The sequence below is a fragment of the Ursus americanus genome, chromosome 1 (assembly GCF_024610735.1).
Source record: "Ursus americanus isolate L20-20 chromosome 1, mUrsAme1.1.p, whole genome shotgun sequence".
Lineage (NCBI taxonomy): Eukaryota > Metazoa > Chordata > Mammalia > Carnivora > Ursidae > Ursus > Ursus americanus.
Window position 1 is genome coordinate 37,987,592 of NC_142127.1, and position 22,507 is coordinate 38,010,098.

The window sequence follows — 22,507 nt, forward strand, 5'->3', positions numbered from 1 at the left end:
ATGTTAGTGAGAAGATTACCGATGGAATTACATTTCAGATCACTGAAGAAATAATTTGTAAATAGGAGCTCTTCAAGGCCCTACCTAATAACATGTCCACCCTGCTCCAAAATGCCTTTTTCATTTCAGGACACTCCCAGGCCCTGGCCTGGTTTGTGTTCTATGTAAGGTATTAGCAAAGCCCTATGCAGAGTGGAAAGGTTGTAATATTAGCTTGAACTCTAAACTGAATTAATGTATCTTTATTATTCTGGGCTTATTTGCATATTGTTATTCCTGTTTAATAAATTGGAATAATCAAATACAGATGCAATCAGAGTGAATATTATTAGCAACAAGTATTTCTTTGATTCAAGATGGAGACTTGCTATTGTTTATTTCTACTATATCAATGATCTTCTACTTTAAAGTTAATTGTGCAATGCAAAAATTTTTTCATAATGTCTTCTATGTTCCTGAAAAATATTTGACAATTTAAAATAGAATAAAAACCTGTTTAAATCAGTGATACTAATGGGAATTCTACTGTCCTCATACAAGGTTACCTAGTTTTTGTTTCATTAATTTCATTTCATTAATCTGGTAAGTAGTAAGAAAGAAAAGAATTCTCTCTCAAAGAAGATAATCTTCACTAACAGCTCTATAATGGGAAGAAAACGAGGGTTGGAAGAAGCATACTCCACAGTTCCTCTGTATGACATAATAATCTATTGCAGAGAAATAATTTGAGATGAGTTCATTCATTGAACACACTAAGTGTATTTCTTCTGTCTGAATCAGTTATGAATGTATAGATAGTCAAAGCCTTCTGCAAACAAAGCATTTCATAGAGGGGTATTAAGCCTGTGGAAACACTCGCCTGAGGGTACTTGGCATTAAAACACACTCAAGTCTTCATGGATAATATCTAAGGTCCTCTTAGACCTTAGAGGTCTCTTGAACTCATTTTGTTCACGATAACAAAAACACATTTTAATAGCAGAGTTAGCCACATAAATTCTCTATTACTACACCACAAGTAACAAAAAAGAATAGACCTGAGATCCATGTCTTCATTTATGCTAAGGGACTTGAACATGGTTTGACTTCCCACCTTTATTGATTACAAATGTGGATATATGTAGCAGGGTGTGTGCTGAGGAGGGGAAGGTAACAGAATTGGGGACCAATAAGTTGTCTGTGTTTTTAAGTTGCATTCATCTATGCAGTGGATGCTGTTGGTGCCATGCCAGATCTCTCTTATTAGCTAGAAGTCCCATCACCAAGATGCTGATAATTAACAGATGCACCTCCCTTTTCTGGAGAATTGCCCCAGACCAAATGGGAACTGCCTCACCCAGAAGGCTTCTCTCCTACCCATTTTTGAGGGCAGTTGCAACCAATGCTTGGCTGACATGGGGGAACAGAAGGCCAACCACTTGCCTCACAATGGAAATAACTCTGTGATACCATTCATGCTCTGGAGCAAACTGCAGCCTGTTTCCACTGAGATCACCTCCATGCAGAGCCTTTTCCCCCTCCTCTTTCTTTCTTCCCTTACCATCCTTCTCCTGAGAGCATTGCCCAACAAATCACTTGTACTTACAATTCCTGCCTCAGCTTTACTTCTACAGAACCTGACCTAAGATAATCTCTAAGCCATCTTACCCATAATTTCAAAAATAGTTTTAATCCTTTGGTAAATGGAGAAGTACTTCTAAGCTAATTGCTTTGATGATCTCTCATACTGAATGGTGGTGCAAGATTTCGGCTACACTCAAAGAGAAAGTGCAAATGGCAAACATTTACAAAAATGCTTTTCAAATAAAAGCACACATTAAGCAGTGTACATAAATAAATGTAGCAGCAGGAAAATTTGTGGCACTGAGTGCCTTTTTACGTATTTGTGAATGTATTAATTCGGTGCCATTATAGTGACAACATTAAAACCACTTAAACATATGAAATGATAATATAACATCAAAACTATTTCAAACCAAGTATGCCACAAATGATCACATCCGTTTTGCTCTTCTTATTGATTTTAGAAACCTCATATTTCAACAGCTTTTTCCAATTACCACAATTACACAAATTGTAAGTCATTTTTCTAGTATACATCGAATAAAAACAAAAAAACATACTTTAAAATGATACATAAATGCTCACAATATTATTGTTTTAGAGTATTTATAGCAGTTTCCAGAGCCACAGGCTTAAATTTTGAGGCAAATATTCACATTGGCAATAGTAATGGCACAGTCATACATCTCCATTAGGATGCTGTTTGTGAGGGAGAAAGTTCCCACCATTACATACATACTGAGTCTTCTGGATAGTAAAAATCTAAGAGGAATATTCAAACATAATAGCTTCTTCACAATAACAAAGTGGCTGTTTCCTACTTAGCCTCTAAAATAAAATCGAATTTAATAAATCTGCATTTCTAAATTCCAATCTGGACATTTATCTTTCCTAATCAAACGTCTTTTCATTGTACAGAAACACCTATATAAAATAGCTAAGCTATATAAAATAACTAAGGTTAGCTTTTATTTTATTTTTTTAAAGATTTTATTTATTTGACACAGAGAGAGAGAGAGTGAGGGCAAGCACAAGCAGGCAGAGGGAGAGGGAGAAGCAGGCTCCCTGCTGAGCAAGGAGCCCAATGCGGGGCTCGATCCCAGGACCCTGGGATCATGACTTGAGCCGAAGGCAGTGGTTTAATCAACTGAGCCATCTAGGCGCCCCTAAGGTTAGCTCTTACGTTCCAAAGTTCCTGTTTAATTCAATTGCTTTGCTGGTTATTCCAATGACAGAAGTAGCTAAATTAGACAGCTATTGAAAACTCTTCTGATCACTTACCTACTTAATGAATTTGAAAAGTGACTCCATAATTTAAAAAATTTTAAAGAAGGCTTTAAAATTATCCTAAACTTTCGTAATTTTTAAATTATCTTTAGAGAAAAAAAAATCTTTGGCAGGTCTCTGCAATTTCTATTCTTTTTGTCCACCCAAATTTTCTAACTTAAAACGTTTCATAATTTTCATCTTTATAATAGCACACCGAGATTTTACAGTTTCCAGGCTTATTGGGCACTTCTAACACTTCAGGAAATCCCAGACTGCAGAAGTGTGAGATATCTACCATTCAGTCTCCACCTACCATCCCCACCCCATAATGAAGTCCCATGATATAATTTTATCATGATATCCCAGGATGTGAGACAAAATAGGTAATTCAGAAAAGGAGAACGACAGCTGTGAGAATCTAGCTACATCAAGGCTGATTTTTCCCCGAATTCTACCTGTTTGAAACATCCCAAAAATCCTAAACTGACTTACAATTAACTTAGCTACCAATTTTCTTCTTAGTCATGCTTAAGTCACTTCCTTAAGGTCCTGGATTCATGACATCAACATACATTTGTGGCGGGGGAGAGGCAGAGAGGCAGCCAGCGGCGGCAAACAAGGTACCTAAGGGTACTTTAACAGCAGAAACAAATCTACGAAACAAACACTGTGTTTGCAAATGGCTGAAAGTTGTTTTATAATTTTCTCAGAGTGAAGGGAGCTTTCCAGCAAAAGGGTAGTACCTCCTGAAGCTCCCTGATCCATCCAACAGCTAGCTTGAGATTGGCAACTGGCCAGAGTGAATCTGGACTAAAGAAAGACTCTAAATTCTTCTAGTGTAACAGTGGCAGGAGACATCTAGTGCTTCTCTACACTAAGAAGCAGGATTGGAGTGAACCACTGGTGGATTAATGTGAATAAAAGATAGCTCTGATGTAATCACCTTGTTTGGCTGCATTGGGTCTGACCTTCTAGGAAATACGACTTGACTCTACTTTTTAATGTTGTCTTTCCAAATCAGACCCAAACACTGAATCTAATCAGCGTGGTTCCTGAAACTATCTCCCCACCCAACTACCACACTACCCCACTACCATTATCCAAATATAAATCTATCTTTGATTTTCAGCCTGGCTTACAGGGGGCTCCCTATGCTTAAACTTATTTCTGACCAACAGAATTTTCTCCTTGGGTTTTGTTTGGGTAAGTACATTGTCTTTGCAGGAGATCCATTCTCACTTAGCAGTTCTTACCTCCAGGGTCCCCAGGCTCTGCCCAGTCTGTCTACTTAGGCGGGAGCTGATGCCTAGAATAAGGTAGGCTCTCAGCAGTATAGCCATTGCTTTTCAGCCTTTTGGCTAAGATCAAGTGTAGAAGTATGGCCGAAATCCACTGAATTAAAGAATCAACAACAAAATTGCTCATAGGGTAACGCCAGAACTTGCATCAGCATCCAAAGCCACAGTGTTCTGAGAGGTGACAGGAAAGTGAAAATATGGCAGGGTTCTAAAATTGATGACTCCAGAATTTCTTACAGAAGGGTTTAGGGGCATGAATCTGGCCAGAAGAGGAGGTGAAGTGATTTATTTGGAAGCTGCAATTGCTATTGACACAGCAAGTACACTGTTTTTTCTTAGATTTTTTTGAGGAGGACTAGTTGTCATAGAAAGCTCAACTTTTTACTTAGAATGTGTATTTTTTAGAAGTGGAGTAGCTGGGATAATGGCAAGACTCCTAAACCATCCTTTGTCCCTACATCCATCTACACAGTTTCAAGAGGCAATATAATTCCTAGTGAAAGTTTTGAGATCGTATGACCAAGATAAAACAGCCTGTTAAAAGTAAAACATAATGGCTCAACCACTCCATATGCTAGGTTTTAAACAAATACATTCATCATAAGAAGTGTAAGGAAAAGGTAATTGGAGCAAACATTGCCCCTACTGCTTCTGCCCATCAGAATCCTAATTTTATTCAAGACCTACCTTTCTCCATAAGGTCTCCGCTCCAGGGAAGGTGAACACCATCCCCAGCCCTGAGAGAGACTCTTGATTGATTTTAAGCCCTTTACAAACATCCATTCACAAGCTTCCTGTCTTCTGGCCAGTGTTGGGTCTTCTGACCCAATTCTGGCCAATGAAATGTGAGAAGATGTCTTCTAGGGCAAAGGTGTCCTAGCTTACAAGGAAGAAAAGGTCCTTTTCTGCCTCTGAGTGTTGTGGAAGCTGCTGCGGGAAGTCGTCTACCTTGCAGGAAGGCAGGGCAAAAGAATGCAGAAAACCAGACTTCACTGCGCTTGGACTTCTCTACTTCTGCACTTTATGGGAAATAAGAAAAGAAATCACCTGTTTTTCAAGTGACATTGACTCGGGTTGGGATTCACTAACTTACAGCCGAAGATACCTTATTTGATAGCTAACTGAAGGAAAGAAAATTGACTTCTTAAAATATGGCATCCTAATATTGTTTTGGCAGGAAAGTGCAATGAAGGATGTAGAGATTAAAGAGATGCAGATACAATGTGTCCAGAGACCACCATCTACACTAACATTCCTCAGATGACTGGCAGCTGACAAGTGTTCAACAGCAAGGGCCATTTTTAAGACAAAGACCCAAAACTAAACAAAACCAGCTCAAACTCAAATATACAGAATCAGTAAAGACAAGATCAACTACAAACACACTATATGCTCCATTTTTTTTAATCCTATTGAGCCAGAACTTGCCTCCATGTACCATTTTATTTTTCATTTTGGGGAAACAAGAACATTTTTAAGTGCAACAAAGTTGAAGTGAATAAAGTTACTTATATAGACATTATGACTCTGTTTTCCAAGTTCAAAAACAAGAATAATTAAACTAGCCTACTTCTTTGGGATGGCATGAAGAAAAATTTAACCACTGAGGGCTTTTGACATTTATTTATATATTATATATAACCACTGAGGGCTTTTGACATTTTATTTATATATAATATATATATATATATTATATATAAATATTTATTTAAGTAGGCTCCATGCCCAAAGTGGGGCTTGAACTCACAACACTAAGATCAAGAGTCACATGCTCTAATGACTGAGCAGGGCAGGTGCCTCAGGCTATTGAAATTTTAAATGCCACATAAAAATGTTATATTACCTCAAACCAACTATCAGTAGTCATTATGAAATTATAAGAGTGGATTAGAAGACCGATGGTTCTCTTTCTCAGTGCATTATTTTTCAGACATTTATCAATATTCAAATTTATGTTCTTATACAGGCACTAATATTGCAGACAGACATAAGCCTGAGTGTGGTGATTATAATTTCTTACGTTACTGGTTCTCCATAATCTCAGTTCTAATGATATGGTTTCCTCAAAGGATTGGACCTCGAGGTACAAGGAATAGGAAAACCTTGTTATGAGCAATTGATTTGCTATATAAAATAGGGATTATAATTCCTCTCTTATCAAAATTTGGCAAACCTGTCCATAGCAATTTTAATCTTATCTTTGCTTACAGCTACACGTATTTTATTATTTTAATAATAAATTTTATCTGTATTATCCAGGTTAAAAAAAAAAACAACATATGTCAATTGTCCTGGACACAAATCTGTCAAACTGCTATGTTTCCATTTTCTCCAATCTGATTTACTCAAGATTAATTTGATTTCACACCGAGCAAAGAACAGAAACCTCTCATAAATGACTCTCACTCCTTCATCCTATAAAATCCAGATTTTTCAGTCTCCAAAGTATTAAAAAATGTAGCCTCAAACACCACTACACTGTGTAGTTTCTACCTGAAACAATTATATCAAGAAGGCAAGTGTGGGCTGCAGTGATACTAACAATAAGACAGTTGAACATAGAAACTTATAGCCACTATTTTTAGACATATCTTCACAGATACATTTAAACAAACATAACATCCAAGTAAATAAACAGACTGAATTATTAAACAAGCAAGGCAAACTCTAAGCCTGCGTTTTGGAGTATCCTATAGAAAATGCATCCATTTTTCTCCCTTGATAAAAATGCATTCCACTATAGCCAAAAGAACTTAAAATATACTTTATTCCCACAACAGACCCAAAGTAGGTTGAACAATCGTCAAATATGGCTTTTAGTTCAAGAGTCATAAAAGTACTTAAGTATTTTCATTGATGTATTTATTTTAAGAGAAAGTTATTAAATATATATGATAAAAAATAAATCATAGTCTGTAACTATGACCTCCCTCTAACAAATACAAATTGCAAAGTCAGGTTGGACAAACCATGTTGGAATACGTCAAGAGAAAATGAGACTTGCAGTAACCCAGGGTGTTGCTCGAGTGAGTCATGTAACCAATGTGACTAAGTGAACACACCATTGTTCAAATAATCATGTTCCTGATTTTGAGTACTTCTCCCCTTACTAGCCACCCTTGACATACAACCAGCCCAGACCAGAAATTTAGAACCTGAGACTGGACATCCCCAGGCACTGAAATTTTCCAAAAGTTCTGAGATTATATTCTCAGAAAAGAAGTCCACCTGGTAATTAAGGCCCCATGTTTTAACTTGTAACTCCATCAAGTAAGCAAATATCAGTTATTCTGCTCCTTTCCCTCTCTTTCTTCTATCTTGTATTCATCAAGTAATATCCTCACATGTAAATATTTGCTTATTAAAAATATTTTAAAGAAAATTACACGAGGCCACTCACTGTTCTTGAGTGCTGGTTTCTGATGCTGTGTTTTATCTTTTTCATCTTTTTGCCAATTCTGTTGGCAAAACTTTCACATAAAGACAGTGACAGAGCTATGCTATGTAAAAAAGTATTGAAAAAGAGAGAAAAAGAGAATATGAACAAGACACTGGTGATATTCACACATGATTGTAAAATCCAATGAAATCCAAAAGAGGAACCAAACAATGGAAAGTCTGTCGGTCAACATATAAAGTGTTTCTACTTTTCTGGAGAGCAATATAACCATACTCTCAAAAGTGTTAGAATTTTTCAATCCCTTTGACTCAGCAATTCCACCTCTAGAAATTCGTGTTAAGGGAATCATCATGAGATTACTCAAAATTTAGCAACAGAGTTGTTTGTTCCAAGGCTTTTAAACAAATACCAAAATGTGACCAGGAGATGGGTTGAATTTATCTGGTACAACCACATATCATAATACCATGTGTATAATAAAAAATATGTTGTAAAGCAATATTTAGTACAGTGACCTAAGATACAGGTTAGTAAACATTGATTGGAAAAATGAATAATATTGGATTTGATTCATAAACAGGAAGAACAATGACTATGTGTAGAGTATGTTTCCATTTTTATAAACAATATACATATAACTTAAATATATAAAATGTTACCAGAAAATATCTCTTGGTGTTGGGAACTTAAGACTAACTTTTACTTCCTTCTCTTTGCTTGTCTTGATTTTTTAAAAAATTTCCTGGAATAAATGTAATTATTTCTGTATTAAGAGAAAAAATACATATATAAGGAAACATATAAGACTACTAAAAAATAATAAGTAGAGTAAATGGAAATAATTTAGTTGAAAAAATAAGAAACTACAGGCCTTAGCAATATATACACCAGAGGGACAAAATTGTTATAATCATTGTGAATTTTAAATAGTATTCAGATTCTGATCTCATAAAATAATAGGATAATAAGTATGAATCAATATTTAAAATTTAATATGCCTATCAAACAATAAAGTAGAAATGACTCGTTATCACTCTATAGCTTTCGCTGCATATTGGCTTCAGATCTGACATAGCTAAATGGAGCATCAGACAATTATGTCTCATCTATATGATTAATTCATCCAAATGTTAGGAAATTAAAGCCACAATCTCATCTGAGTCTAAAACAAGCAATTAAACTTGTCTTCGTGTTACTAGTGAAATACAGCCTAAATAGAATCTAAATAGCTTCACACATATTGAATAAAGAAATAGGTTCAATTGCAGTCAGATTTAAAGAAAAAATATATTAAAGACAACACCCTTTAAAGCCGTGCTGTTTAAGACAGTAGCCACAAGCCACATGTGGCTCTTCAGGACTTAACATGTGGCTAGTCCCAAATAAAGTGTGCTGCAAGTGTAATATGGCAGACCAGATTTCAAAGACTTTATATGAAAAATGGAATGTAATGTATCTCATTAATAATTTTAAAATATTGACTATATGTTGAAATTCTACTGTTCTGAACTGTTGAGTTAAATGAAATATACTATTAAAATAAATTTCATCCTTTAAAAAATATTTTAACGTGGCTACTTAAAAACTTCAAATTCCAAATGTGGTTCGTATTTGTGGCTTGCATCGTACTTCTATTCAACGGCACTGACCTAGTAGTCAAGGCAATTTTACCAACACAACTGATACATGTAAATGCTCGAAGTAGTGTAGTATGAGGGAAAAGCTTTCAATTCAGATGAGCAGAAGAAACTCATTCCTGCTCAGCTATCTGCTAGCTCAGAAACTGGAGACATTCACTTTCCATTTAGCTGCTGTTTCTTCATCTGTAAAGTTGTTTTTTAAATGCGCTGTATTGAGAATTAAAATGGCATGTACCTGTCATGTCATACAATGGGTACTCATTAAATATCAATAGTATCCCCTTCACTCTTTAACTTGCATTTTTAGAAATCTGTGTTTTTGCTTTACAAATAGAAAAAAGCAGGTATGCCAAACTTATGTATAATTTTACCTCCTGGGGATAACTATTGTTATTCTTGTTTGGATAAACTTCCGGTCTTTTTTCTGTAGCTTTATAGATGCAGATGTAACACAGAGAGAAAAGGAAAAAAAAAAAGAGAATCCACTATTTTGTGGCCTAATTTCTAATTGCATAGCAACTTATTGCAACTATTTATGTCATGAAAAATTGTTTAATATAATTATCAATGACTGTGGTATTCCATTACATGGCTGTATCATAATTAATGAAGGTAATCCTCTAATTGTTGGCTATTTCATCATTTTGAGGATTTTCCTATCACTAAAGAAAGGAAAAAAACAATATTGAATATCCTTGAAGCCAACTATTTATTTCACTTCTATGATTCTTTCCTTTAAGATTATTTCTAAACAATGATTACTCACATTTATAAAGATTTTGGATGACATAGTGCCAGACTGCCTTCCAAAAGAATTCATATATCATTCACGTATAAAAATGCTCATTTCTTTCATATTTTCAACCTTGGGTAATTTTTTTGTGTTTTACCATTCTACAGGTAAAAATCTGAGCATTTAAAAAATTTTGTATTGCTCTGACGAGTAGAGAGGTTTTCCTAAATTTCTTTATCATTTGTATTTGGAATTACTACTCAGAGTTCCATGGACTGCCACTCTGACATCTATTCACCTCTCAGTACCTGCACAGGTACTGTGCATCCCCGCCTGTTACTATAGCAGGTGAACAATCTGTTCCTCTACTCGTGTACCAAATCCCATCACTGGATTATTCTCATCAGCATCAAACATAGTAATTATTTCCCCCATTTTAAGCAAAACAAAAGACAAACCAACAACAAAGTCTGGCCCTACTTTCTTGCTCTCCTTTATATAGAACTTCTCAGAAAAGTTGTCTGTACTCATCATCTTCAATCCTCTTCTCCCATTCACTTAAATCCAACCCAATTAGCCATTTGTTCCCACTTCTTCAATGAAAATGGTTATCAATGACTCAACAGTTGTTTATCATCTAGAGCAAATCATCAATTATCAGTCACATTTTCTTTGACTTAGCAGCATTTATTCAGTGATCATCCCTCCTCCACTCACACTGCTGACCACTCCCTCTCCACTTGCCTTCCTGGACAGGTCACATCTCATAGACCTTTTCTCAGCATCCAGTGTTGGTTACCCCTCTTCTTGCTGATGCTTTAATGCCAACAGATGCTAGGGATCCATCTTTGATCTCTCCTTTGTCTCTTTACCCACTATGTCAGTGATCACACCCGATTTCACGGCGATGACTCACAAATACGAAGCTCCAGCTCAGATCTCTCTCCTGGACTCCACAGTCATATAACTGACTGTCTTCACAAAACCTGTACTTGGCTATCCAACAGCACCTCAAACTCAGTATGTCCAAACCTGACCACTTGGACTTCCACACAGCCCAACCCTACTTTTGTTACAGTCTTCCCCATCTCAGTGGATGGTAACTCCATCTTTCCAGTTGCTCAACCCAAAACCTTTGGATTATTCTTTTGTTGCTCTTTTTTACACACCTTATGAACTCTGCCAGCAGATGTTGTTGGCTCTACCTTTAAAATATGTCCAAAAGCTGGCTATTTCATACCACCCCTACTTGCTGATCCAGGCCACCATTATCGCCCACTTGGGTTACTTTAATAACCTCCTAAGCATTCAATCTTTTCTTGCCCTCTCTACCTCCATCTTAAACACAGCAACTCCCAAAGTAATTCTGCTAAAACATAAGTTAGGTCTTGTTACTCCACACTGCTCTCATACTTCTGCTTCCAATAGCTTCCCGTGTCACTCAGAGTAAAATCTAGTCACTGTAGCTTGGGGAAAGAGGTTACTGACTGGTACACACTCCTAACACCAGAGCCTACCTTTGGATCTGGGGATAGAGTCATTCCAACTGGAACCAGTGAGCTGCCACAAAATAGAAGGAATTAAAATAAATGTTGGGATTAACCATGGCATCCACTGCCTTTAGCCCAATGAAAATTTTATAATTTAAAAATGTCCCCCAGATATTTCAATCTTATGTCACAGTACTACACATCTGTTTAAAATAAGCATCCACTCACTGGTACAGATATGTACATACAGTACACAATCCATATGGATTCTCACAAGGCCTAATAACTAGACCCAAAACAGGGTATGGTCATATCAAAACAGTGGCAGGTACTGGCAAATGCTAAGTCCCATGAATATTACAGCTAAACATATAATTCAACATGCGAATTAGAAGAGTACATTTGCAGGACTTACTGTCCACCAGCCACAGATTGCTGATGCCAACCACCTCTGTATTTATTCAAAATAGCCCATTTACTCTCTTTCTCCTCAAAGAGACTACTCCTGAAAACTCATTGAGTTTTAATGATGCTTCATCATTCATCACCAGCATATTTATAAAATCGTCTCTTCAGCTTGTGTTTGCATATAGTTTTTATTTGGTCAGGATACATGTGTATATTGCCTCCCCTAAACATTTTAAGCCTTCTAAAAGGCAAGGCCATATTCTAGTCTAGTCTGTCTGTTGAGCCCCCTACCAAGGAGCTTAGCACAAACCACTACATGTTAAGGATTACCCAATAAATATTCATCAAGTAAAACATATCAGTAATTATGTAAAATTTATTTTGGATAATTATATGTGGCAAGCAGCCTCTTAATTTATGAGCCTATATTCCTCCAAAGTGGATTCCTACTGCTCCCATAACATGCCTTGCCACTCTCACCTTCATTGTTTTCACCTTTAATTCAACTCAACTGAACAATCATTTATTTGAAAGCTGCTATGTGCCAGGATGTGCTAGGTGCTAAGGACACAAATATTGCTAATAAATTATTTTGTCTTCAAGGGGTTTACAGTCTAGTCATTTCATATCCCTTCTTAGAATGTCCTCCCTACCTCCTTTCTGCCTTATTCTAATCCTCTAAAATCTTTAAACTCCATAGTGAACTTTACTTACTCCACTGAGCTTTCCTAGGCTATTTTTCCTTCAGTATGCCTTCCCACTGCAGAAATCTCAGCATGTGATATATATGCATCTTATTCTCTACTTAAACTTCAGTAATGGCAATGGAACTGTGAATCTCAACTTTTTCTGAGTGGTACAGCATTGTACAAAGGAAGAGCAGAAACTGAGTTTACATGAAAAGGAAAGTAGGAAAATGGGCTGTGAAGGATAGGTCTTAGTGGAGAGGGTCCACTACAGGCTACAAAGGCAAACTCTTCCATGTCTAGGAGCTACTAACCTAGAAAGACCATAGGCTCAGCCAGATTTCCTAGGGGGACAAGATCCATCTGGGAGGAAGGTAATAGGGCAGTCAACATGCTTTACAAGGAAGGAGTCCAATTTACATTCTTAGCCACAAGCAGCTTGATTATAATGCAACCCCCAGAAAAACAAAAGAGCAAAAACAAAAAACCCTCTCCTTCTTACTTGATGAGCTCTAAAATCTCTTTAACAAGGTTGGGAGGGGGAAGGGAGAGAGGATGTTTATTTTACAATTAGAGACTTCAACTAAGTGTATGGTTGAGTTAGCATTTCATTGTGACTGAGTTTCAATTACAGTAAATTAATTAATCAATCAGTACATATAAATGATATATTATTAATTTCCCCCCAGCTTTATTGCAAGGTGGGACGGAAAAAAGGAAGGCAGAGAGGAGGGGAGAAAAGGCGATCTTAGAAGACCAAAAAGTGTCTGCCTAGGAGGAACACATGACTATCCCCATAGAGATGTAAGAAAAAGCGTGGGTCAGGAAAGATGCAGACTTCACCTAGGATTGCCTCTCCAAGTATGTCAAGACAAGTAGAAGCTGTAACCAGAGTTGGATCAAGAAGCTACTAAAGCAAAGAACTCTACTTGGTAGGAATTTAAGGTTTTCCTTGTTGTTACTTATAATTTCATATAAAAAAGTTTCATTTATAGGCAATTCATTAAGAAATGTAAGAAATTTAGTAAAAGGCTTACTTTAATTTACTATAAATGTGTCCCTTCAATAGTTTTCCTTTTTTTTCAAAATATATATTCTTTGAAGAAAATTTTGAGGTCAATATAATAGAATAAAAGGCATATTTTCCTATAAAGTGTTCCTCAGAAACTTTATGTACAAAACACACATGAGGTAAGCTAATGATCTAACCTACAGTGGCATTTCTGGCTTTGTTCATTAACTTAATTTTAGTACAGAATTTATACTACAGAAGATGGCCCAGCCAAAACTGAATTTTAAATCCCCTAATGTTGTATTTGTCATTCAGAAGAGGATTTGTCATCTCAGGATACATCCAAAATCTATCTAAAAAAAAATTTAACATGTTTTTAAAAATTTATAAAACATACTTTGTGTTTACTGTAGGACAAAATCACACTGGATTACAAGTAACATAATTCCATGGATACAGTTTCCATTGCAATCAATTATTATTAGTACTGATTCATAAATTTCCACTGAAGAGCTTCACACCTTAAAATCAAAATTCATAGTTACTGAAAATTCATGCTTGAAAACTATTTCTTAATTATGCAGTAAAGAGCTTGGTGAGGGGGTATTTTCATCACATTTCTACCTTATAAAAATCTTTAAAGCCATTGTTCAGGAAAATTATTTTGGAGGAAAGAGAACCCTCATTCAACAAATAGTCATGTTCCAAACACAAAAACTATGAAACCAATAAATCAGAAGTATAGCAACCCCTAATAAAAATAAAAATTTAGTGGCAAAAAATCTACATAATTCAAGTAGTTTTATCTTATCACCTGGATATGTCTTCTAACTGCAGATCAAAGTCTTGAAGTTTCTTTTGATATTTCTCTGTAAAGTTACAGAACTCATGAAGAATTGAAAATTTCAAATCAGGGTACGGGCATTCCAAAGTTTCTAATTCCACGGGCAGTTCACTAAGCAAGTTACTTCTTTCTTCTGTAGAATAATCTAGTATCTGAAAAAAATATATATGTTTTATTTAACATACATGACAAACTGATAAACAAACTACTACACGCATCACACTTACCTTCATACTCCAGTCTGAAAGATAATTTTCTATATTCTGTTGCTCCACACTAAGTCTTTCAAAGACAGCTTTCAATTGTTTCTTCACGAAGTCAACCTAGAGGATATAGATAAGAGACGGTCTCTTTGAGGACCTGCGGAAAAGGGTTCAAGAGATGCCATAGCCAGGCAGTGCTTATCAGAGGGGGCTTCCAGTCACATATCTTAAAAATGGGACTAGGAAGTACAGTGGGGTCATAGCCACTCTGCACCCTCATTTGGATTTTGTTTGTGGTAAGACAGTTTACCAGATTATCTCTGGTTCAATCACTCCTTCCTCCCTTTGCATCCCTGCCTCCAATACCCAGCTGGGCATGGGATTTTTTTCTTAAAGATTTTATTTATTAATTTATTTGTGGGGGCGGGGGGAGAGGAAGAGAGAGAGGGCACAAACAGGGGAGTGGCAGGCAGGGGGAGAAGCAGGCTCCCCGCTGAGCAAGGAGCCCGATGTGGGACTCGATTTCAGGACCCTGGGATCATGACCTGAGCCGAAGGCAGATGCTTAACCAACTGAGCCACCCAGGAGTCCCTGGGCATGGGATTTTTAATGCTTTTTAAAAATATATATTATTTATGGAAGCAACACTACAGAATAACTGAAAAATAGTAAGGAAAATCACCTAAAAGCAGACGTCTAGTGCCACTGTGACTGTGGAGCTTACACTCTAGTCAGGGGAGATAGTCAACAAACTTATAAAAAAATAGACAAGGGGTACCTGGGTAGCTCAGTCAGTAAAGCATCTGTCTTTGGCTCAGGTCATGATCCCAGGGTCCTGGGATTGAGCCCTGCATGGGGCTCCCAAGTCTCCTTCTCCCTCTCCCTCTGCTCCTCCCTGCCTTGCTTGTACTCTCTCTCTCAAATAAATAAAAATCTTAAAAAAAAATAGATAAGACAGTTATCAAGAGGACGTAAGTGACATAAAAACAGGATAACATAATAGAGAATGACTGTAGCTTCTCTCGTGTGGGTGATCAGGACAGGCCTCTCAGGGGAGAGGACATTTAAGCTAAGAAGTAAGTGACAAAAAGTGCCATCAGTGGGATGGAAAAAACAGGTGATGCAAAGGCCTTGAGATGAGAACTCTGGCACCTCTGAGGAATAGATGGGAGGCCAGCCCCAGTGTGATAAGGTCTCGGAGAAAGGAGGAGTGTCAGACAGGAGATGAGGTTTAAGAAGAGAGACGGCAGGATGTATAGGGAGGAATTACAGTCCAGCAGAAACTTTGAGGGGATCTACCAGTGGGATGACTTGATCTCCCTGCACTGAAGGTAGAATCCCAAAACGCGCTGTGAAGAGTGGCAAGAATGAGCGCAGGGAGACTAGTCATGAGGCCACTGTGACTTTTCAGGAGAGAAATAGGCATGCTTGGACAGATTCAGGGATATGTTTAAGATACTGAAGAGACAGAATTTGCTATACCTTCTATTTAAATACAAGGCACATATTTGTTTCTTATATCAAACTGTTCTAGTTGGAACAAAAATGAAATATTATATTATTAGAAGTAAAGGTAATATACTGACCTCTTCCAGTACTTTCACTGAGTTAAGCTCAAAATGTGAGTATGAATGCTGTGAAATGTGATGCTGTCTGTATTTTAGATCTGCTCTCAACTGCTGAATAGGATTTATCACATTTTTAAGATATGAGCTCCATTGTTCTGATAACTCTTGTTCTATGGAGAAACAAAATTACATCCAGGTTACACATTATTATTTAAAATTTCTTCAAGAACAGGTCGTTAGAGGGCAGATTTAGCTTTGGATACCTTCAGAAAAAAAACAAGCAGTTAATAGTAAGAGAACATAAAGTGAGTGGCCCACTTTCATCTTCAAAATGGAACTCCCCTTTAAATATAGGATCAAAAAGGAAAACAACTCACCAAAATTTGTAAGGTCAGAAAGACATTCCTTTCCAATGTTCTCTTCACTGAGAAAGGATTTTATTTCAGATTCCATTTTACATCTGAAATAGACATTATCTCCATCAGTTTTTTTAAATAATCATAAGCATATATAGATTTAAAAAACATCTAGTAGTAGAAATTTAATCTAATGTGGTCCCATTCACCTGTTCATTCAGACCATACACTAAATTCCTAATCTGGATTGGACACTTGCCAGACACTGAGATAGAAAGAGGCATAAGTGAACACTCCAGGCAGAAGTAACACCATGAGCAAAGGCAAGCACATGGCACATCCTAGCACTGCTTCGTGTGGAAAGAGCTTAGGGCAGTAGGAAGCCACTGAGGAATATTAAGCTGACCTCAACTGCCAAGCAGATCCGTGTTTCAGAAAGAGTCCCAAATGGAGGATGGGCTGGAAGGAGGGGTAGTCAATAAAAACAGAAAATGAAGAGGGAGGGGATCAGGTAAACTTGTACCAACAAAGAGGTTATTTCAAAAGTTAAGAGATGATGAAGTCCTGAAATAGGGAAATGGGAGTACAAGTATGTTTTATTTTTATACACTAATAAAAGAAATACATCTTAATGACTTTTTATCATAGTATTTAAATATGGTCATTTTTAGAATAAAACCATAACCAGCTCTAAATGGACATCCAAAAACATTGTAGTGTATCCCTTGCTTATGGCAGATTTAATGAAATCATAGAAAAGAGTTTTGATTTATCATGCTTGCTAGAATATATTAGAAATGATATAAGATAAGAAAATAGCATCAATTACTTTAATACAATGATTATTTTTATTTTTGCATATAAGTTTCTAATCCTTGTCTACATGCATATATATTTTAAAAAACTATAATTATGGCATATTTACCATTTTATATTGGGATTTTTCAATAACATTTTAAGATATTTCTAAATAATTCTCACAATTACCATTTATTTTAATGGCCGTCCAGTATTCTATTTTATATATGTGCCACCATTTTCTAAGCCAACTCACTTACGTGGGACAGAGGTTTTATTTGTATCTAAAAAGAAGGGGTTCTATTGTAGATAGATGATACTTCACTGTCTACTTTTTTAATATGTAGTTTTTGCCAGAAATATTTTTGCCAGAAATATATTTGAAACCATTACATGAAGGATGGGTGCATAATTGTGGAATTAAAACCAGAAATTATTTCATGGTGTATTTGTTTAAACAAAAACGTAGCACTTATCAACCATCTAACTCAGCTCCCTTAAATTTTCAGCACCCAGACAACCATAGTAAAACATACAAGCCAACAGAACTGGCTTTGTTCATACAGGAGATCAACCTGCTACTTGCATGTAATCTAGTAAGTTCCATCTTGGTTTCCTTGATTAACAACATAACCCATCTGCCAAGACCAGGCCTTTTCTCTGATTGTCCTGATTGCCCAACAAAATCCAAAAGCATTTTTTTATGCCCTCAAGAACTATGAGACTCTGAACCTAGCTTGTGAATATAGGCTAACATTTCCCGAATTGTTCTATAAAACAATAATGTTAATGAGATGCTGGGGTTGGGGGGAATGGGAAATAGTAAACTAAACAAAATCAGATATGTTTCTATATACAGGATTTCTCAAAAACTTGATTATGCTAAAGTGCATTGAGTTTATCCAAAAAGGGTAGGAAATATATTTTCTAATTTATAGGAACATGAAATTCATTATTCGCAATGGAGTATCTTGAAGAATATTTCTGTTTTGTAGAATATGATTTGGGAAATACAAAAATTGTTGTTGGGGGGCTCCTGGATGGCTCAGTCGATTAAGCGTCTGACTCGTTAGACTCAGGTCATAATCTCGGGGTTGTGGGATCAAGCTTTGCACAGGGCTCTATGCTCAGTGTGGAGTCTGCTTAAGACTCTTTCCCCCTCTACCTCTGGCCCTCCCCCACCCCCACTAAAATAAATAAATAAATAAATAAATAAATAAATAAATAAATAAATAAATAAGTAAATAAGTAAATAAGTAAATAAATAAATCTTTAAAAAAATATTCTGGTAGATTCAAGAGCATTAACAATGGTAACTCTGGAGAAGAGAACCCTGCCCTGTTCATCACTGACATGCTAGACCAGGTCTCGGTGTTCTCCAAGTTGGAACTCTGCAGCACATACGTCTTCCCCATCTGAAGAGTGAACAAATGTAAGGCAGCTTTCTGTGCCCAAATCTGCCAATTTAAGTACCTCCTAATGCTATTTGGCCTACCCCTGTTACCAATGAATTTGATGGTACCACAAAAGAGTCTCCTGAGTTTTTGTGTGACCATCTGCCTAGATGCTATGTTAATCTACTTCCTAGGTCTGCCTAGTTGGAATGCAACCACCTGCAAGGTAAACCAGCCTGGTGATGGGTGTTACTGAACTCTCAGGTGTCTACTGCCATACAAGTCCTCATCCTTCCAGGATGGTGCTAAAGTTCTAGGTGTAGAATCAGTCTCCTCAGAACATCAAACATCACCAGAGCTTCCTGAGATTTCTAGAGTAACCACTTAGTTACCGATTTGGGTAGAACAAACAAAACATGGGGTACAAGAATGGTAGAGGCAGAAGCCATAAGCAAACAGTAAGCAAAAGGACATGGATCATGAAAGGCAGAGCAAGAGAGTATGTTAAAGTTCCATTAATGGAACTAACAGCCAGGTGACCTGCAGAAAATTGGGGTACCAGAGCAGGCTGAAGGTCAAAGCTCTGTCCCTCCCACAGGGAAGGAACTCAGCAGGTCAGACAGCTTGGTTCCTTATACTCAGCTATTTGATCCACTTCTCACTTGAGTCTGTCCCAAGTGAGCATACCACAGAGGCAGAGAAGGGAGTCTCACAACCGATGGCTGGGGAAGTCACTCAGGAGCTGGGCCTAGAGATTTCTCTGAGGCTCTGAATTACACAGTATGAATACTTGTGTCAATTTTATCTTAAAGATGCATTTATAGACATTTAATTGTTGGTAAAATCCCATGATTTCCTCTGTAAAAAGGAGATAATTTTGAAATAATGTTTTAAAACTAAAATTGTAAAAAATAAAATAAAATAAAACTAAAACTGTGAGCAAGAGACTGTATGTATTTCTAAGATATTTGGTTAGAAAACATTCCTTTAGGAATTATCATACAAGTAGTAAAGTGTACAGATAAACCTTCCAAATTTTATGATTCAACAATTCTGATTAAAATAAAGTTGTAATTCTTTACCACATGGTCAGTATAAATAACTCCCTCCTTAACCTCTAAACCAGTCACTCTAAAACAAGGGAGCAAGTGCCTCTGAGAGAGTATATCAAGGTCTCCAAGAGGTATAGTTTGAGAAAGTATATTAAATGCTAAATGTAATTTTATAAGTTTAAATATGAAATTTTATAAATTTAAATATTATATGTTTTAAATATTATATTTAAATATCATATATTTGGAAATTTTATGTGTTTAGTTTTCTTAGGACGGATTTCAAAGAATTAAAGTTTGGCAAAAAAAAATTTTTTTCTAGCAAGATTAGACCAGTTAGAACCCCAGGTGATATAACTGGAACCCTGTGGAGGAAATAAGCTTCTGAACTCCAAGTTCATGGAGCACAGGAGTTAAAGGCAAGTGCTCCAATGCCATCTTCACATAAACTAGCTGACTTACCTTCCGTGAATAACTTTGATCCTCTGAAACTCAAGACTGTCATCTGTAAAGTGGGGATAGCAATGATACCTACTCTGCAGGGTTGTCATAAAGACTTAATGAAATAAAGCATATAAATTATTTACCATATTACCTGGCACATACTAAATAACCCAAAAAAGTTCAATGTCATTGTAGTCCCCTACCTTCTGTGGGCCTGAGATTCTCAAATAGACTCTCTTATGGTGAGGCATAAAAATATTTTACTTTTAATCTTTTATTAAAACAGAGTATAGGTTTTTAAAGGTTAGAGCTCGCGCTCCTGATTTCCTGGTGGTCCCTAAATTCTCCACAAATCCAGCCACTTCTCTAACTTTCCTCCTTTCACTATTAGTTTTTAATTTCACTGAAAACATATTGAAATTAGTCTTTCTAGAATAACACAGAAAATTATCTTAGAATTCTTCTTTTTGTCCAATTTTCAGCACTTACAAGTTTCAAGACATTAAGGTTACTACTTGAATGCTCCTCCCTTCCATTGCCTTTGTGTCATTCCAGGTCAACCAAAAGAACTATTTTCTATAATGATATGTATATGCCTTTTCTCTCTAGCTCTAGAACAGCTAATGCACACATTTAGAAGCATGTGGAACAGCCAAGATAAAAACTTTCACCAGTGTCTTCCTTTACCTTTGAGCTTTCATCAGTGAGCACCATAACAAAAACTTTCTAGTGGCTTTCCTTTCTACCAAGTTATACAAATTTTGAAGAAAAAAAAATGGTCTAATGGGCTCAAACATTCTCTCCATAAAAGGTGACTTTCTGAGAGATATAATGGGTCTGATTTGTTTTTGTGTTGGCAGCATGGTGATGGAGTCTATATAATTATGTTTTTCTATGTTTTAAGTTTTACAATGATGTAAAACCATTTCCAATCATGAGCCTTCTAGTCCACAGTTAGGAATCTCTTGCCAGAATAAGAAACTCCTACCAATTTGAAAAGTACCTACAAAAGTACCTATCAAAAGTAAAGTTAATGACCTTTGGAAATTTGACTTAGGATAAGACCACAAAATGATCTATTTTAATATAAAATATATGATTAAAAATACACATTTTTTAAAGCATACTTTATAAATACCACCATCATTAAAACTAGTATATATGCTTCAAATAGAGGGGAAACACATCTGCCTTCTCTTTTTGCCCTGACCTTTGAAAGAAATGTATTTTTCAAAGATTACAATTAAAAACAAGGATAGGATCGTTACTTTGTTGCTTTATCTTGAAACAAGTGCTGGAAATAACAACAGAAATCAAAAATGCAAATTGACTAAGTTAGTCATGATGCAGCTACGTCTAGAAATCAGTGAACTTGAACCCCTTAGTTCATTCGTTCATTCGTTTATTGAAAGCTTTTCTATATCTCCTCATATGAACCCTGCAATGAAAAGATAAAACTGTTAGGATATTTGCCCCTGTTTGCCACTTCACAGGGAAGACAAACTTGTAAACAAGATATTATAATTCAATGTGCTAAGGGTATATATAGAAATAATTACAAGTATGAGAGGGAGTGTAGAAGAGTAAATGACCAGCAGATATAGAAGATTGTCTTTTTTTTCCTAAGGAACGCAAAAGCCATATTAGTGTATTCGCTGGATTTCAAATTAAATTGAGGAAATGAAGGAATTTTAATTTGAGTCACAAACCGTAACTTTAATGCTTTTTAATGGTTTAATTAACATGGAAAGTTATAGAACATCTAACTAAGTAAGGGCAACTCTTAGCAAGTCTCACATGTTCCTGTAGAGATTTCCTCCGTTCTTACCTGATGTCAGCTAGCCGTTGGTGTTCCTGCCACCACACTTGCTTGTGTTGTTTTATTAGTGTTTGTTCCTTAGAGATCTTTGAAGTCTGCTCTGCTTTCCTGATCTAGATTTAGAAGAACAACAAAGGAGCAATTTCAATGTTTTCTAAGTGTGTTCTCCACAATGAAATTGTTTAATCTGTAATTTCTAAGTTAAATATTTATCCTTTTTCAACCCTATTAGTGCAACTTCTAACACAAATTCCACCTTAACATACGTAATTCATTAAACAAAAAGCAGAAGGTGAAAGAGAAAATGGTTTGGAATACTGTCCAATTTAAGAATTGTCTTTAAAGTATTTATGGAAAAAAAGGCGATGTCATTCTATTTTCCTTACAGAAAATAAAAAACACCTTAATTCACACAGTCGCAGAAATTTTTCAAGAGCTTTCCATTCCACGTATTTTCTCATCTTTTTGATACATCTTCCCTGCCAGGCATTATGGGCATCATTATTCCCATTTGACATATGAGGACACTG

General features: G+C 36.2%; 1 protein-coding gene across 11 annotated transcripts in view; it reads right to left on the reverse strand.

Moving 5' to 3' along the window:
• Window positions 1-22,507, reverse strand: part of CCDC148 (coiled-coil domain containing 148) — a 242,728-nt gene that overhangs the window by 145,078 nt on the left and 75,143 nt on the right. For all 11 annotated transcript variants that reach the window (XR_015723919.1, XR_015723916.1, XR_015723924.1 and 8 more), the window contains 5 exons: window positions 21,987-22,090; window positions 16,492-16,574; window positions 16,133-16,284; window positions 14,571-14,666; window positions 14,314-14,495 (listed from right to left, as the gene is read on the reverse strand). Coding sequence is in view for 5 of the 11 variants with exons in the window: in XM_087860951.1 (XP_087717077.1) it covers window positions 14,314-14,495; window positions 14,571-14,666; window positions 16,133-16,284; window positions 16,492-16,574; window positions 21,987-22,090 (617 nt within the window). In the remaining 6 variants the exon portion in view is untranslated. The remainder of the gene's footprint in view (window positions 1-14,313; window positions 14,496-14,570; window positions 14,667-16,132; window positions 16,285-16,491; window positions 16,575-21,986; window positions 22,091-22,507) is intronic.